The sequence below is a fragment of the Scyliorhinus torazame genome, chromosome 7 (genome assembly GCF_047496885.1).
Source record: "Scyliorhinus torazame isolate Kashiwa2021f chromosome 7, sScyTor2.1, whole genome shotgun sequence".
NCBI classification, from domain to species: Eukaryota; Metazoa; Chordata; class Chondrichthyes; order Carcharhiniformes; family Scyliorhinidae; genus Scyliorhinus; species Scyliorhinus torazame.
The window spans coordinates 81,157,636-81,174,973 of NC_092713.1; the positions used below are offsets into that span (position 1 = coordinate 81,157,636).

At 46.2% G+C, this 17,338-nt stretch overlaps 1 protein-coding gene across 20 annotated transcripts in view; it reads right to left on the reverse strand.

Moving 5' to 3' along the window:
• Positions 1 to 17,338, reverse strand: part of nfia (nuclear factor I/A) — a 1,116,080-nt gene that overhangs the window by 252,510 nt on the left and 846,232 nt on the right. For all 20 annotated transcript variants that reach the window (XM_072510961.1, XM_072510968.1, XM_072510960.1 and 17 more), the window contains one exon: positions 2,024 to 2,141. In XM_072510961.1, coding sequence (XP_072367062.1) covers positions 2,024 to 2,141 — 118 coding nt within the window. The remainder of the gene's footprint in view (positions 1 to 2,023; positions 2,142 to 17,338) is intronic.

The window sequence follows — 17,338 nt, forward strand, 5'->3', positions numbered from 1 at the left end:
CAATCGAGGGCGGCATGGTGGCGCAGTGGTTAGCACTGCTGCCTATGGCACTCAGGACCCGGGTTCGATCCCGGCCTCGGGTCACTGTCTGTATGGAGTTTGCACATTCTCCCCGTGTCCGCATGGGTTTCACCCCCACAACCCAAAAAAGTGCAGGTTAGCTGGATTGGTCACTCTAAATTGCCCCTTAATTGGAAAAAAATAATTGGGCATTTAAAATTAAAAAAAAAAATCCTAGTCAATCGGAAGTGTTAATTATGATGTGTGGTTACTCATACAACATTAGCCAGTAACACCCAAGCTCTGGGGACCATATCTGCGGGGCACCCCAAAGATGCACCAAGGAACTACCAACCTCCCACTACCCCCAGAGATTACAAATTTCCCAGATAAGGATTTCATGGAAATTGCTCTGGAAGTCCAAGTTTCTGATTGGGGACTGCCCTGCACTGTGTACCATCTGAAAATGAGATTTAAATCACAATCTTCAGAAGCTTCTGATGATCGTCAAGTAATAGTTACCCAGAAAAGAAAGAATTAAAACCTCTTTTCGGTAATTATGGTATTGACCTCCCCGATCCCCCATGGGACAACTGAGTACCCCCCCCCCCATTACACCCGCTGCAATACCCATGCGACCTCCCGACTATACTCCTCCCCACCTCCCCCAACAACTGCACCCCCTCTGACTGCAACCCCACACTTAACACCCAACCCCCAACCACCCCCCTCCATTGACTGCATGCAGCTCCCTTGATCGAAGACCCCCACAATACTACACACAAATTAACCTGCAAACCTACCTTATCCATAGCTTGAAAGTGGTTGGGCCTTTAAATTCACCTGCTTTACGGCAGCCAGTACTGTAAAAAGGGGGGTATGGCCTCTTTACCTTTGACTGCAGTCTTAGGAACATGCTGCCCTATAAAGCTCTTATCAAACTTGAGTCAGGAGGACAGGCAAGAAAGGACCGCCTGGATTTCAAGGTACGACATTAGAAGCAGAGTGACAATCCAACTGCCACGTTGTGGAAGTTCAGGTCTGTTATGTACCAGAAAATTCATCCCTGCGTGATCTGTGGTGATGTCAGCAGAGTGTTTGCGCAAGTTCTCATCGTGATTGAAAGAATCCAGAGTGGGGGCACCTCCATACGTTTTCTCTTTGCGGCTAACTCAGGAACATAACAATGTCCATTATTTTTCTCAGCAAAATCTGGCCCATTCACAAGCCCAAATTATCACTTAGCGTTAAGGATACTGTAAGTTTAGATTTCAACTTGTGATTCTAACTTGCTTTGTTCTTGGAACAAATTGTGTGGCTTTCTTCAAACAAAGGAGACCCAGAGTGAGCATAATTAATAAGAATTTCAGAAAAAAAAATCTAAAAATATTTCACTGAAGCAGACCTTAATGAAATGTTAACAATCAAAAGATGACATTGTACTGAGAGTTCATGAATCACCACGCATGGTTAATTAGGGGGTTGTTGAAAAAGAACCTGGAATTAACATACCAAGACCTGAGGAGCATCCTTTGAAGAGATCTGTGTCACAGTTAATCTGCACAATGGTCTAAAATTGGCACGTAATTCAGTATCATAGTCTGAAAATGAACACCTTTTGTACCACTATCAAAAATCATTATGTGGCACACTATTGGATGTATTTTTGGGGTGGTGAGAAATGCATAACATAAAAATGGGAAGGCATTGAAATTCTACTGTCTTATCAGGTCAGGTGGCAAAGCAGAATTTCCATGCAATATTGTTTATTGACAATTGTGGTAAATTTCCTTAAACACCCACTTGTAGTGTCACCTTTATCTCGGTCACCTAATATGTTCAGGATAGTTTCTGATGACTCAAATTCCTGCACACATTTGTCGAAGATTATTTTGCAACAACCTATTGTTTTATACACATTCCAAACCATCCGAGGCTTTATCTTGGAAAATATTTTATATGAATTTAAGGTAACTGCAGATCCATGGGTTATTGAATGATTTTGTATAAATATTTTAATTACCTGCTGGAGGACGTGCTGGGCAAAGACCTCCTCATGGCCCCAGGGCTCATGCTATAATACGAAGATCCCTCCAAATCTGAGAGGGAGAAATTCGGGCCTGTTCCGGCAGCTATCGGTGCTGGGAAGTGTAAAGAAAAACAAACATTTTTTTTTAAATGGGAAAAAATAAAACTTCGAGACTTTTCAGAAAACCAATAAAATTTACAATGAATTTTCATTATATCTGCAGTCAACTTATTTTTGGCAGCTTGTGCTTGGCAGTCTTTGAATATGAAAATGTATAATGTCCTGTAAATGAATGGCAATAGGAAGAAGTAGCTTGACAGATTAGTACAGAATTTGACCTGGGATCAAGTCCATCACAGCTCAGAAACCTTTCAGCGAGAAAGCTGATGCTAATGTACTGGGAAAAATGGCCACAATAGTCCCAAAGAAAATCAATCGAACCTAAAATATCAAATGCCTAACCTTATGGCCTTATATTTTGCTTCTTCAGGTCCGAATACTAAGGGTATTTGTTTTTAAAGAAAATCATTACTTTTAATAAAAATGACAGTATTATTTTTGTAGCCTAACATTGGCCAGTTTTAAAAAATCAAATGTATATAACAATCATATTATTTATTTAAACTTCTTAAAATACTTTTAGAAAACTTAAATGGCTACAATGTAGCCAAGATCGTAACAATAATTGTATAGAAATCTGGGGCGAGATTCTCCGACCCCCCGCCGGGTCGGAGAATCGCCGGGGGCTGGCGTGAATCCCGCCCCCGCCGGTTGCCGATGTCTCCGGCACCGGATATTCGGCGGGGGCGGGAATCGCGCCGCACCGGTTGGCGGGCCCCCCCCGCTCGATTCTCTGGCCCGGATAGGCCGAAATCCCATCGCTAAAATGCCTGTCCCGCCGGCGTAAATTAAACCACCTACTTTACCGGCGGGATAAGGCGGCGTGGGCGGGCTCCGGGGTCCTGGGGGGGCGCGAGGCGATCTGGCCCCGGGGGGTGCCCCCACGGTGGCCTGGCCCGCGATCGAGGCCCACCGATCCGCGGGCGGGCCTGTGCCGTGGGGGCACTCTTTCCCTTCCGCCTCCGCCACGGTCTCCACCATGGCGGAGGCGGAAGAGACTCCCTCCACTGCGCATGCGCGGGAATGCCGTCAGCGGCCACTGACGCTCCTGCGCATGCGCCGCCCGGAGATGTCATTTCCGCGCCAGCTGGCGGGGCACCAAAGGCCTTTTCCGCCAGCTGGCGGGGCAGAAATTCGTCCGGCGCCGACCTAGCCCCTCAATGTTGGGGCTCGGCCCCCAAAGATGCGGAGCATTCCGCACCTTTGGGGCGGCGCGATGCCAGTCTGATTTGCGCCGTTTTGGGAGCCAGTCGGCGGACATTGCGCCGTTTCTGGAGAATTTCGCCCCTGAAATAATCTTTTCAAAAGTTTTTTAAAAAGGTCTCAACATAATTATGACTACCTTCACTGCTAAAGAACCCGAGCATCAGCTAGTCTAATTGAAGTATAGTATTGTAGCATGATTGGACTAACCATATTTGGGAACAGACATAAATCAATAAATATTTTAAAGAACATAGTTTAAGTATAACAAAATCATATCATTTTGTCAGACTTCTAAAGCCTAGCTACATAACTGCATTTTAAAACTAATTAGCAACAAATATTTAGGATTGCAGCGGTAGTAGTTTATATTCCAATTCTAACTTTATGGCAAAACACTTTTTTGTTTCATATCATAATGTTCATTTTACCAAAAAGATTTAGACTGAACAGTAGACATGCATTGTACCATGTATAGTGTGTATAGTGCACCTTAAGCAGTATAACACCTGTATTGTACCTCAAGCACAATGATGCTTTTATACTCCCCATTCACTTGTGGTTCAATAAACTGGATGGGCAGAAAATAGCAGGCGAGTACAGAAGCAGAAATCTTGGGTGGTATGTGTGTACTTACATTATAATATGGGCTGATATTTATATAGCACTTGATTCAGATTAGGGAACTGCCAATGAGGTTTAGACAATGTTGCAGCTAGTGGTCATAGACTCCTTCCACTGGATGTTTTTTTTTGCTGGAAGGAAATTGCCTTTATCTCAGTAATGACAATCTGGCTCTAAACATTGCAATATAATTGTACCACAAACCAGTAAAAGAAAATTATGCTAAAGATATTGTTACAGTACAACAAATTACTGCTCTGTAGCATTTAAAAATATATTTTGGAACCTAGCTTGCTTTCCTCTCCAATTGCAAGTTAATATTAAGATTCCTTTATAATAATAATAATCTTTATTAGTGTCACAAGTAGGCTTACATTACCAATGCAATAAAGTTACTGTGAAAATCCTCTAGTCGCTACACTCCGGCACCTGTTCGGGTGTACTGAAGGAGGAATTCAGAATGTCCAATTCACCTAACAGCATGTCTTTCGTGACTTGTGGGAGGAAACCGGAGCACCCGGAGGAAACCCACGCAGACACGGGAAGAACATGCAGCCTCCGCACAGACAGTGACCCAAGCCGGGAATCGAACCTGTGAAGCAACAGTGCTAACCACTTTGCTACCGTGCTGCCCTTATTCCTTTTCCCAAGTTCCGAAATATTGATGCTCACCACCTGTGTACATAGGAATACATCCCCCTTCTTGAAGGTCACTAAACCTTCCTTGACATATGGGGCGGGATTCTTCCATAATCGGCGGGGTGGGCAACTCCGGCGGGACGGAGTGGCGTGAACCACTCCGGCGTCGGGCCGCCCCAAAGGTGCGGAATCCTCCGCACCTTCAGGGGCTAGGCCCGCCCCAGAGTGATTTGCGCCCCACTGGCCAGCGGGAAAGGGGCTTGGTGCCACGCCAAGCGGCGCTGAAGGGCCTCTGCCGGCCGGCGCGAGTTGGCGCATGCGCGGGAGCGCCAGCATGTGCTGGTGTCATCCCCGCGCATGCGCAGAGGGCTTTGTTTCCGCACCGGGAATGGCGGACCGGTACAGCCTCCGGTGCGGAAGGATAGAGTGTCCCCATGGCACAGGCCCGCCTGCGGATCAGTGGGCCCCGATCGCGGGCCAGGCCACCGTGGGGGCACCACCCAGGGCCAGATCCCCCCCAAGAACCCCGGAGGCCGCCCGCGCCATCAGGTCCCGCCAGTAAGGACCTACTCCAATTTACGCCGGCGGGACTGGCAAAAGACGGGTGGGACTTCGGGCCATTGCGGGCTGGAGAATTTGGGCAGCCCCGGGGCCCATTGAGTCGCGCCGGTCCCCGCCATTCTCCGAGGCGGGCAGCGCGACTCGCGCCTGGCCAATTTCTGGGGGGCCGGAGAATTTGGAGGCGGGCGGGGGCGGGATTCACACCGACCCCCGGCGATTCTCCGACCCGGCGGGGGGTCGGATGAATCCTGCCCATGAACGTAGGCATTTTACACCTAGACCTCCATTGCTGATATAAACTGACCACTGGAAGGCAAAGGAGGTAGGCATTGAATAATTCAATCTCAGCCTATTCCCTTCTTCACTTTGCACAAGTATCTAACCTCCACTCAGTACTCTTATGTCACATCCAAAGACATATTAGTCACACAAGAAATTGTGGTAAAACCCTCATGTTCTAACATCCTAATAATATTAATAATAATAGTCGCTTATTGTCACAAGTAGGCTTCAATGAAGTTACTGTGAAAAGCCCTTAGTCACTACATCCTACATCATTTTATCCAGGTGCATCAGCCTACTGTGCAACTGGACTGCCATGACTGCTTACAGCAGCAACATATAAAGAAACCTTAAAAAGTGAAAGCCTTTTCGAAAAATTGAGAGTAATTGCAGCAGTTTGGCAACTAGCAGTGTCAAACAAAAGAAAACTGTTTGCTGCAGCTGGTCATATTAAACTCCTTACAAAGTCAGATTTTTTTTTAAAAAAGGAACCTTTAAGAAGCAGATTATTTCAAGGCTTCACACATTTTCTCCTCAGGTGCTAAAGATATAAAATATTTGGCAAATAACCTCATTCTAACCATAAAATGAATGTATGCTAATTAGAGCTGACAGGATCACTTTGGTTTGGTAACCCTTTCAAACCAGGATTTTCTTTGCAATTTTCACTATATGGTAGTGTTCTCAAGCTGGGGGTGGGGGCACCAATCACCAACTCAATATTCAGCCAGAACATTCAAGCATCTCAAAAGACAGCTGGATAACCCTAGAAGTACCAGGGAAACCTCCCCGGAGGACTCCAAATGTCAGCCATAAGGCAGCTGTAAGTGTGGCCAAAGAGCACGATCCATGCAAGGCTGCCAGAATCAGCAATTTGCATAACGCTCAGACTGGAAGCCAAAGCCACCTCCGCCTGGGCCTTGGAAGTCTATCAGCCTGGAAAGGATGAAACAATGCAGCTAAACTACATCATAACATCTAATGTGGCCCTGATAAAGATAATACTCTTGGTCAATGGACATTCCGTAGAAATGGAGGTGGATTCAGGAGTTGCTGCCTCCATCGTCGGGAACAGACCTTCTGGCATCTCTGGGTGGGCATCTTCCCCCTAGGCCTGTGAGACACCAGGGCCAGGTTGGCCACATATTCAGGAGAACCTTTGAAGATTATGGGGACCACTATGACCCCAGTTACCTATGGGCCGCAGATGCGCCCCACTCCCGTTCATAGTTGTATGAGGACCAGGACCCAACCTCTTGGGCAGGGACCGACTCCAGAGGATCCATCTGGATTGGCTACAAGTTTTTAAATTAGGACTGTACAAGGTCATTGGCAAATTCCCCACGGTATTCCAGAAAGTCCTTGGTCGAAAAAAGAGAGGTAGGGCAAGGATTAAGTGGACCCGGATGCCCCAAATATTTCAGGGCACAGCCAGTCCCACAGGCTTTACTTACCAAACTGGAGACTGGCCTTGAGCAGTTAACGAGCCTCGGGTTAATACGACCCTTGCAATTCGCAGAGTGGACTACACCAGTATGTGTAGGTTAATCACTTCCTTGTAAGGTGATGTCTTTGTGTAACATTGGGTATTGTGAACCTAGTTCTGGTTTGCGCTTTTAAAACTTTGTTATTTTATTTTAATTTAATAATGGTTAGAAATTCTTAATGTCATAAACAGAGGGCGCGATTCTCCACTGCCAGGCCGGATGGGAGAATCGCCTGGGCCGCCGAAATTTCCGGGCACACCGGTCCGACGCCCTCCCGCGATTCTCCCGAGCGGCGGGAACGGGCCACTCGAGTTTCGCGGGCCGCAGGCCGGAGAATCGCCGGAGACACCCAAAATGGCGATTCTCCGGCACCCCCGCGATTCTGAGGCCCGGATGGGCCGAGCGGCCAGGCCAAAACGGCGGGTTCCCCCCAGCGCCGTCCACACCTGGTCGCTACAGTCGTGGGCGGTGCGTGAACGCTGGGGGGGCGGCCTGTGGGGGGGCGAGGGGGGATCCTGCACCGGGCTTCACCTTGAATGTGGGGTGGCCCGCGATCGGTGCCCACCGATCGTCGGGCCGTCCTCTCTGAAGGAGGACCTCCTTCCTTCCGCGGCCCCGCAAGATCCATCCCCCATCTTCTTGCGGGGCGGATTTGGACAGGACGGCAACCACGCATGCGCCGGTTGGCGCCGGCCAACCCGCGCATGCGCGGATGACGTCCGTTATGCAGCGCCGGCCGCGTCATCTATTCGGCGCCGCTTTTACGCGGGCAACAAGGCCTGGCGCGGGTAGATGACGCGGCCCCGATACTGGCCCGTTGTCAGGGCCTGAATCTGTCGGGACCGGGGCCGTTCTGCGCCGTCGTGAACCTCGACGGCGTTCACGACGGCGCGGCCACTTCGGCGTGGGGGAGGAGAATCCCGCCCAGAGTTTCCACTGAATCTCTAGCAAAGTTATGACAGCAGAGTGGAAGAAACCTCAAGGAAATTCCCAGCATAAGTTACCCATGTCATTCAGCATTCATTGCCGAATTGCTGTTACTATAGTTGTGAATATTTATTTCATGGTTCATGTTTTTTAGTGTACAATTTTTAGTTTCAGAAACTATAGTTTAACTGGAGAAAATGGGATAAATGCAATTAAAGTAAGTTTGGATTCTATGATCCTCTTTGGGGTGGAGGCCACGTTGATCAAGAGGTTAACAGATAGAAAGGTAAGATTATAAAATAGCAATGGACTTACTTACCTAAAGAGCTCAAGCCGCGATATCTGCGATGCTTGAAAAGAAGGGCATTCCAGAGAGATGTTTTTGTCTTGGGAGTTAGAGCTAAATTGGTCTGGAAGCATTCAGCAAACCCTGAATGGTTGTGAAATCCATTTACTTCGTCAGGCCATGAAGAAATTGGAAATGAGGGATAGTTAATCTAAACGCCGGTTTGTGGACATCTCAGAGCAAGTTTCATCATTGTGGAGATGGATAGAGCTTAGGAACGTTCTCTGGTTTCAATATTTCTGGGTGTTTGTGGAGAGAGTTGTAATTTGGATCTCATGTGATTTGCAGCTTACTGGTAGCCTAACGAAACTGTGCTTAGACATGCACTGTAAGCAGAGTAAAGAAAAAGCTAACTTCATCATTCATCATGTGGAACGTGGTGAGGTTTAATTTCAATTGAATTTTGCGAGGGACCATTTTGAAGATTGCCGAGTTTGAAACTAATGGAAGTGGTCCTTCGCAGAATATTATACGAAAGAAAGCAACAAGCAGATAAGCTTGAAGGTATTGAAAAAGCAACAGAACTAGGGAAAGATGCATCCGAAGTCCAAGAGATGGTCAATTAAAGTTTTACCTCTGAGAATAGCTGGAGCTGAGCCGAATTCTCCAGACGGCTGAGGCCTACTTACGCGTGGTCACTATAGAAGTAAATAACTTTAAGACTGATATGACTTAGAAGAGATTGGGAGGGGGGGGGGCACACGTAGTGGTCGGAAATAAGTACACTTGAGTGCATAACATACATTGTTATAAACAATATTGTTAAGTCAATAGTGCTGGTTTTGTTTAATTCTTTATATACAATAAAATTTGTTTTGTTAAAGTAAATGTAAAATCTTATGGTGTAGTTCGATTGGATAAACAAGGTGTCCCGAGGCCGGCACGTGATTCTCCTTAGTGCGGTTGTGGGTCGCTCTATGCGCCCGGCCCACCGATTCTCTGGCCCAGATGGGCCGAGCGGCCGCAGAAAAAGAGCCGAGTCCCGCCGGCGCCATTCTAACCTGCTTTGGGCCGGCGGGACCTCGGCATGTAAGGGTCGGGTGGCAGCCTGTTTGGGGGGGGGTTCCGACCCCAGGGGGGGCCTCCGATGGGCCCGGACCGCGATCGGGACCCACCGATCGGCGGGTCGGCCTCTGTGGCTGGGGGCCTCCTTTCCTATGCGCCGGACCCTGTAGCCCTGTGCCATGTTGCGTCAGGGCCGGCGCGTTGAAGGAGGCCATTGCGCATGCGTGCGTTTGTGCCGGCGCCACTGCGCATGTCCTCGTTGGCACTGGCGCAACTGCGCATGCCCTCGTTGGCACCGGCGCAACTGCGCATGCGCGGCTCCTGCGGCGCCCAGTTCCAGCGCCATGTTGGCCCTCTCTAGGGGCCAGAATTAGACGTGAGAGCGGCTCGTTCACACCGCGACGGCGTTTACGACGGCGTGGACACTCTGCCGCGGGATTGGAGAATCCCGCCCAAGATGTTCATATTTCTCTTTAAATGTTAATGGTTCCTAACATTATGGATCGTTAAACTAAACACTGGAATTTGATCATACAGTATTAGGACAATACAAAGAAACCTTGAAGAAGTGTAACCGCGTTCTGTCCTTCAGCATAGATATTACTCAGAATTTTTTAATTGGATCCTGGGCTATTCTCCCGTTCTTAGAAATAGCTTCTATTGAAAGAAGTGCCAAAAAAAGATATAGAGCTCTTCACTGCCAATTGACATCTCATAGCACTTTACAGCCAATGAAGTCTACTTGTAGACTTGAACCCTGATGGTGATTGAAGGATAAATCTTGGCCAGATCAGCAGGGATAAGACCCCTGCTTTTTTTCAAAATAGCACCATGGGATCTTTTACATCTACTCCAGCACGCAGATGGGATTTGGGTTCAATGTCTCATCTGAGAGACAGCACCTCCAACAGCACTATGCTCTCTCAGTACCCCACTGGAGTGTCAGTCCTCATTATTGAGCTCAAGACCTGCAAATGGGACATGAACCTGGTACGTTGTGATTCAGAGACAAATGTGCTATCAACCGAGCCTCAACTGAAAGAAAAAACAGTAAAACACCTTAAGAACAACAACTTGCATTTATAAAACACCTTTAATGTTGTAAAATGTCCCACGGTGCTTCACAAGAGCACAATCAGACAATAGATTGCACTGAACTAAAGAAAGAGACATTAGGACAGGTTAGCTTATGTTTGTTGTTACAAAGGTATGCGCTGTATTTTTGAAAATACGATTTTTCAACTTTCAACTTACTGGAAATATTTAAATTTCAACTGAGACAGAGCAAACTGCTCAAAAGTGCAGTGCCATATTCAAAGGTGAAGGTGGGAAATCAACACTGGGTCACTGTCTGTGCGGAGTCTGCACATCCTCCCCGTGTGTACGTGGGTTTCCTCCGGGTGCTCTGGTTTCCTCCCACAGTCCAAAGATATGCAGGTTAGGTGGATTGGCCATGATAAATTGCCCTTAGTGTCCAAAATTGCCCTTAGTGTTGGGTGGGGTTACTGGGTTATGGGGATAGGGTGCTCTTTCCAAGAGCCGGTGCAGACTCGATGGGCCGAATGGCCTCCTTCTGCACTGTAAATTCTATGATAATCTATGAAGATTTTGTGTTAAAGCTGCGGGCATAGCTTGTCTTTTTCTAAAGAAACTGAGATGGACACTGAGATTGGACACCAAAACTGCTGGTTGAAATGGTAAAAAGCAACAGAGCAATCAGGATTCAGATGTAGAGGCTGAGTCCAGTGATGAGTATAGGCCAGCTAAAGAAGATGGAGGTCAGATCCAGAATGTAAGAATACGCAAAGATACAGGACGGGATTTTCTGTACAACACGCTGCAAGGCGGTACGCCAACTGTTGGTATCAGGATCTTCTGCTCCCGCCATTGTCAATTGGGTTTCCCGTTGAATGTGCCTCTCGCCACTGCGAAACCCGAGGTAGGGGTGCGTTGTCAGTGGGACTGAAAGATTCTGCCAGCATGAATGAATGGAAGTTCCAGCCATAATTGTTGCAGCTGCTTCTGTTACTTGACAATAACATGGGGGCATCTATACCATTCAGACGTCATAAACAGATTTGAGGAGTTTCGATAGACATGTCCCTTTTTTGAAGACCATACCCATGCATCTTGAGTTGGTTATGCACAAGTGGCCACTGAGGATCAGGGTAGAAGTAGAGGAGCTGAAATTCTTCATACGGATGGTAGAATTTTGAAGGACTTGGTGACTGAGATTTATAACATGTATACTGGATGCACGGCTCAGCCAAATCATAAGATCTGTCTCAATTGTAACTCTACCATTTAATGTGTAATTTATACTTTATAATTCAGTGTAATTTGTCTATTAATTGGTTGATTTGGGGTTTTAAATATAGGAGTTTACCCAAGGTAGTATTTATTGTTTGCTTTGTTTGACTCTTGCATAATAAAACAAATCTTGTTCCAAACCATTGAAACTTGCGGCTTGTACAAGATCAAATTTGAAAGGAGAGATGCAAAAACTATAGACTAGTTATTATGGGGGACTTTAATTATCCAAATGGAGACTAGTATAGTAGTAATCTAAAGGTTGGTGGGGTGGGAGGGTGCAGATGTTGCCTGGTATGGAGGGCATTAGCTACGAGGATAGGTTCAATAACTTGGTTTGTTTTCACTGGAACGATGGAGGTTGAGGGGCGACCTGATAGAGGTCTACAAAATTATGAGGGGCATAGGCAGAGTGGATAGATAGTCAGAGACGTTTTCCCAGGGTAGAGGGGTCAATTACTGGGGGGCTTAGGTTTAAGGTGCGAGGGGCAAGGTTTAGAGGAGATGTGCGAGGCAAGTTTTTTTTACACAGAGGGTAGTGGGTGCCTGGAATGCGCTGCTGGAGGGGGTGGTGGAATTAGGGACGATAGTGACATTTAAGGGGCATCTTGACAAATACATGAATAGGATGGGAATAGAGGGATACAGACCCCAGAAGTGCAGAAGATTTTAGTTTAGATGGGTAGCATGGTCGGCGCAGGCTTGGAGGGCCAAAGGGCCTGTTCCTGTGCTGTACTTTTCTTTGTTCTCTTTGTTCGTTTTTCAAAATCTGCAGATATAAATCTGGGAGGCATTGTAAACTGTGAGGAGGATAGTTTGGAACATAAAAGGGACAGACAAGTTGATGGAATGGACGGACAGGTGGCAAATGAAGTTCAGTGCCGATAAATGTGAGGTAATTTGTTTTGGTAGGAAGAACATGGAGAGACAATACAAAATAACATGCACAATTCATAAAGGGGGGGGCGGGGTGCAGGAGCACAACAACCTTAATGTATATGTGCATAAGTCATTGGAGGTGATGGGACAGGTTGAGAAAGCGGTCAATAAAGCATATAGTATCCTCGGCTTCATTTATAGGGGCGTAGAGTATAAGAACAAAGAGGTTATATTGAACTTGTATCAGGCATTAGTTTCGCCTCAGCCAGAGCATTCCGTTCAGTTCTGGGTGTAACACTTTCGGAAGGATGTGAAGGCTTTAGAGGGAGTGTAGAATAGATTTACCAAAATGGTTCCAGGGGTGAGGAACTTCAGTTATAAAGACCCAAATTGGGGAAATTAGGACTATTTTCCTTGGAGAAGAGATGGCTGAAAGGAGATTTGATAGTGATATTCAAATCATGACAGGTCAAGACAGTGTAGATAGGGAGACACTGTTCCCACTCATGAAAGAATAGAGAAAGTAATTGACAAAAGAAACAAAAAGAACATGAGAAAGAACTTTTTCAGGCAGTGGGTGACTAGGATCTGGAATGCACCGCTTGAGGGTGTGGTGGAGGCAGGGTCAGTCGAGGCATTCAAGAGAGAATTAGACTGTTATTTGAAAAGGAAGAATATGCAGGAATACAATGAGAAGGCAGGGGAATGACACTCGAGCGAATTGCTCATTCAAAGAGCCGGTGCAGACACGATGGGCCGAACGGCCTCTTTCTGCTCTGGAATAGCTCTTTGATTCTTTCAGTAAACCACTGGGATTTCGGAATTCTTTTCCTTTGAAAGAATAAGTTACTGGTCTTGACCAGGACCATAACAAAATTGGGCACTCATAACAATTTTCTGTTCAAGGTAATTACACAATCGTTGGCATTTATATAGTGTGCTTAAGGTACAGAAATGTCCCAATGGACTTCATAAAAGCTTAATCTGACAAAAATGGACATCAAGTCAAAGAAGGTTAATTTAATACTGCCATAAAGGTAAGTATTAAGGATAGTCTTAATAGAGAGAGGAAGGTGAAAGCTTAGAAGAGAATTCCAGAGCAGAGAATCTAGGCAATCAACGGTACATATGATACATGGTCTCTTGTAGCTCTGAGAAAGGGAAGAAACAAAGAGAAAATGGTGTTTCCACATTGTTGGGACTCGATTGGAAATCAGGGGCGAAATTCTCCCCCAACGGCGCGATGTCCGCCGACTGGCGCCCAAAACGGCGTCAATCAGACGGGCATCGCGCCACCCCAAAGGTGCAGAATGCTCCGCATCTATGGGGGCCGAGCCCCAACATTGGGGGGCTAGGCCAGCGCCGGAGGGAGTTCCGCCCCGCCACAGCTGGCGGAAACGGCGTTTTTTGCCCCGCCAGCTGGCGCAGAAATGACATCCCCGGGCGGCGCATTCGCGGGAGTGTCAGCGGGTTTCCTGCGCATGCTCAGTGGGGAGAGTCTCTTCCGCCTCCGCCATGGTGGAGGCCGTGGCGGAGGCGGAAGGGATAGAGTGCCCCCACGGCACAGGCCCGCCCGCGGATCGGTGGGCCCCGATCGCGGGCCAGGCCACCGTGGGGGCACCCCCCGGGGCCAGATCCCCCCGCGCCCCCCCCAGGACCCCGGAGCCCGCCCACGCCGCCTTGTCCCGCCGGTAAATACCTACTTTAATTTACGCCGGCGGGACAGGCAATTTCTCGGCGGGACTTCCGGCCCGGATAGCGGAGGGGCCCGCCAACCGGCGCGGCCCGATTCCCGCCCCCGCCCAATCTCCGGTACCGGAGACTTCGGCAACCGGCGGGGGCGGGATTCACGGCCGCCAACGGCCATTCTCCGACCCGCTGGGGGGTCGGAGAATGACGCCCCAGGGGCGAAATTCTCCATCCCGCCGCGCCACATTTCTGCCCCGGCCTGCCGGCGGGATGCTCCATTACACCGGCCGGTCAATGGGGTTTCCCATTGTGGGGCAGCCCCACGCCGTCAGGAAACCCCCGGGCGCCGGCAAAACGGAGATTCCCGCCGGCGGAGAATGACGCCCCAGATGACTCAAATCTCAGTGCTCATATATTCAAGTAAGTGCACAAAAATATTGATGACAATATCAATGAAAATCTAATAGCTGCTGCAAAAACTAGAGAAGGCATCTTCTATTCACAAGCATTGTGTGAGTAGAAATGTAAGCACAACAGGACAATGAAATGGCACTTGGTAAGGCATAACATCATCTGGAGATCAATGTCCTAGAATCTAATAGGACCAGTCTGGAAAGCAAAGCTATCTGATAATCTAGAATCTATATTGGGTATAGGAAGTATGCATCTTAGTTTGTAACTTGGTCATGAAGTGGATAAAGATCAAAGAGACAGTGAAAAGATGATGAGCATTGAAACTCAGCTCATTATCTATTCAGAAATCATTAGGCCAGAGGTGCTGGTAGATACCAATATTAATGAGACAATATCTAATTTATCAAAATAATTTAGGCTTCTTTTGGAAAAAATTTCCACAACTACGTATATACATAATATGGTATAGATTGAAAGCATTTTCTTTGATGACACCATCATCTGGGCAGGTTGACTGTTGAGTAACTTCCCCCAAGGTAAATCTCATGAGATACACCCACTGAATATGATATGGGAAATTAAGCACAACTCTGTCAAGCACGAGCTCTCATTGAAAATAAATCTGAAAAGACTATTGATTGAGTTGGCCAACTATGCTGTTATTGATGAAGATGAAAGGTCCAGTATGGTGGGAATTTATGGCTTATGCTTCTGCATCTGGATTGTCAATGGTCAAAAGCAATCAAAGCACATTTTATCCGACAAACAGAGTGATGGCTGGCCATGTTGAAGAACAGAGAGATGCAAAAGCTCTAGACTAGTTATAGCGGGGGACTTTAATTATCCAAATGTAGACTAGTATAGTAGTAGTGTACAAGCACTTGTTGATCTCTTGGCATTAATAAAGTTGGCTTCTGTCAATCACAGAATTAACATTCTATAATAACCTTTACATTCAATGGCACTTTCATTGAATACTAAAATGTCAGCTCTTTATAATACAGCTGCAATTGTCTTTTAAATGTTTAAACTTGTGAATTGCTGTAATTTATAGAAGAGAAACAAGATCACAAAATCCACTATCTTGCCTATTTTAAAAATAAATTATCTGAAGTAAATGCTGTGGCACAGTGGACTGGACCATTAGCACATGTTAGAAAATCAATGGGACAAGTACAAATGTTCATTTTTTGACTGCGCTATGGGGAGACGTCATGTAGAAGCCAGGTTATGTTCCCATATTCAAAGGTCGGAAGGTTCACAACCTGATCTCAATTGCTCAGCTCAGTGTGATATGAGAAATAGTCTGTGAACAGATCACCTACCCATTCACTTACATACAGAATGGCTGCAAACCGGGGAGATTGGAGGAAAAAGGGAAAGAACTGTGGTGAATCATTTTCTTCATTTGCTTTCAAACATAGTATGCTGATGTAAATTATCTCAAATGACAAAAAATACATGCTACACTTCACCTAAACAAAAAGGTTTACCAGACACTTTCCTACAAAGGTACAAGGACCAGTAGATCCCTAAAGGTTTTATAACACACCTCCCTTGACGCGTTATGCAGTGTTATTAAATATCTGGTGGAAAATAAATTATAGAATACTTCTTAGCTCAAGGGTTTCTCCTTCAGTTGCTTTCAGTACTGACTTACCCTTAAAACAATATATATTATTTACATACTGTACTAAATTGCATGATTATTGATTCAGTTGTCATGTGAGAGTACCATTAATAAATGGGTGTTTATAAATGGGTGTGTATATAAATATCTGTAGTGAGAGTACCTTTAAGAAATAGGTGTTTATTACTGCAGTGATGTCAGAGAGTGGGTGAAGCTGGGCTGTTTGTCAGCTTTTTACTTTTGTTTTAGGCTGTTTGCTGCAGGGTGTGTTTTAGTTTTGTTTTCAGAGCTGGATAGCTGCAGTCACAGCCAGAAGATGTATGAATCTCTCTCTGTAATCTAAAGACTGTAAATCGATCCTGGTGATTTAAACCTAATAACAGTAGTGACTTTAACTTGATGTGCTTCTGGTAAAAGGTGTTTTAAGTTGTATGGATGTTAAAAGGAAGGTTTAAAGGATTACTTAGTGTTGTATTCTTTGGGGGTTGTATTTGAATTGATGGTTGCTAAGATGTTCGCTGTATGTTTTAAAAAGGTTAACTTGAGTTCATAGAATAAACATTGTTTTGCTTTCAAAATACTTTTCCATTTCTGCTGCACCACACCTGCAGAGTGGGCCGTGTGCTCCCCATACCACAATCTAGTAAAAGTTGTGGGTCAGGTGAACTCCATGATACACTTTGGGGTTCTCTAAACCCTGGCCCATAACACAGTACAATTCTATTCCTAAAGACATCATTTTATAAAAGGGCGCTCTTTGGTCTGCCCAAAATTTGGAGGCTTTACAGTGCAAAGAACTGTGGATGACTGAGTGTTGCAGACTATACATTCCAAAGTCCAGACTTCCAAATCCAGGGATGCACTAAAGCTTTGGGCAGTTGCCACAAAGACTCAACAGGAAAAGCCACTGTGTAAGGCCCTCCCACTAGAGCAGACTGAGGAGTTGCAAATCATGTAAAATCCCTTGGGCTATATGCACCAGAGAACATTTGACATGAAATAAAAATGAACATTGTTAATAATTTGACTTGTGGAAGAGATCACATTGGAGCCTAATCCAGTGTCCACACACACACTTCCAGCAGGGGTCATTGGGTAGTTACAAGGAATGGTAATTCAAACTAAGATTTTACTCCCATCTAGTGCAGCCTCATAGCAAACATTATTGCACATATGTATTACCATCCCACACC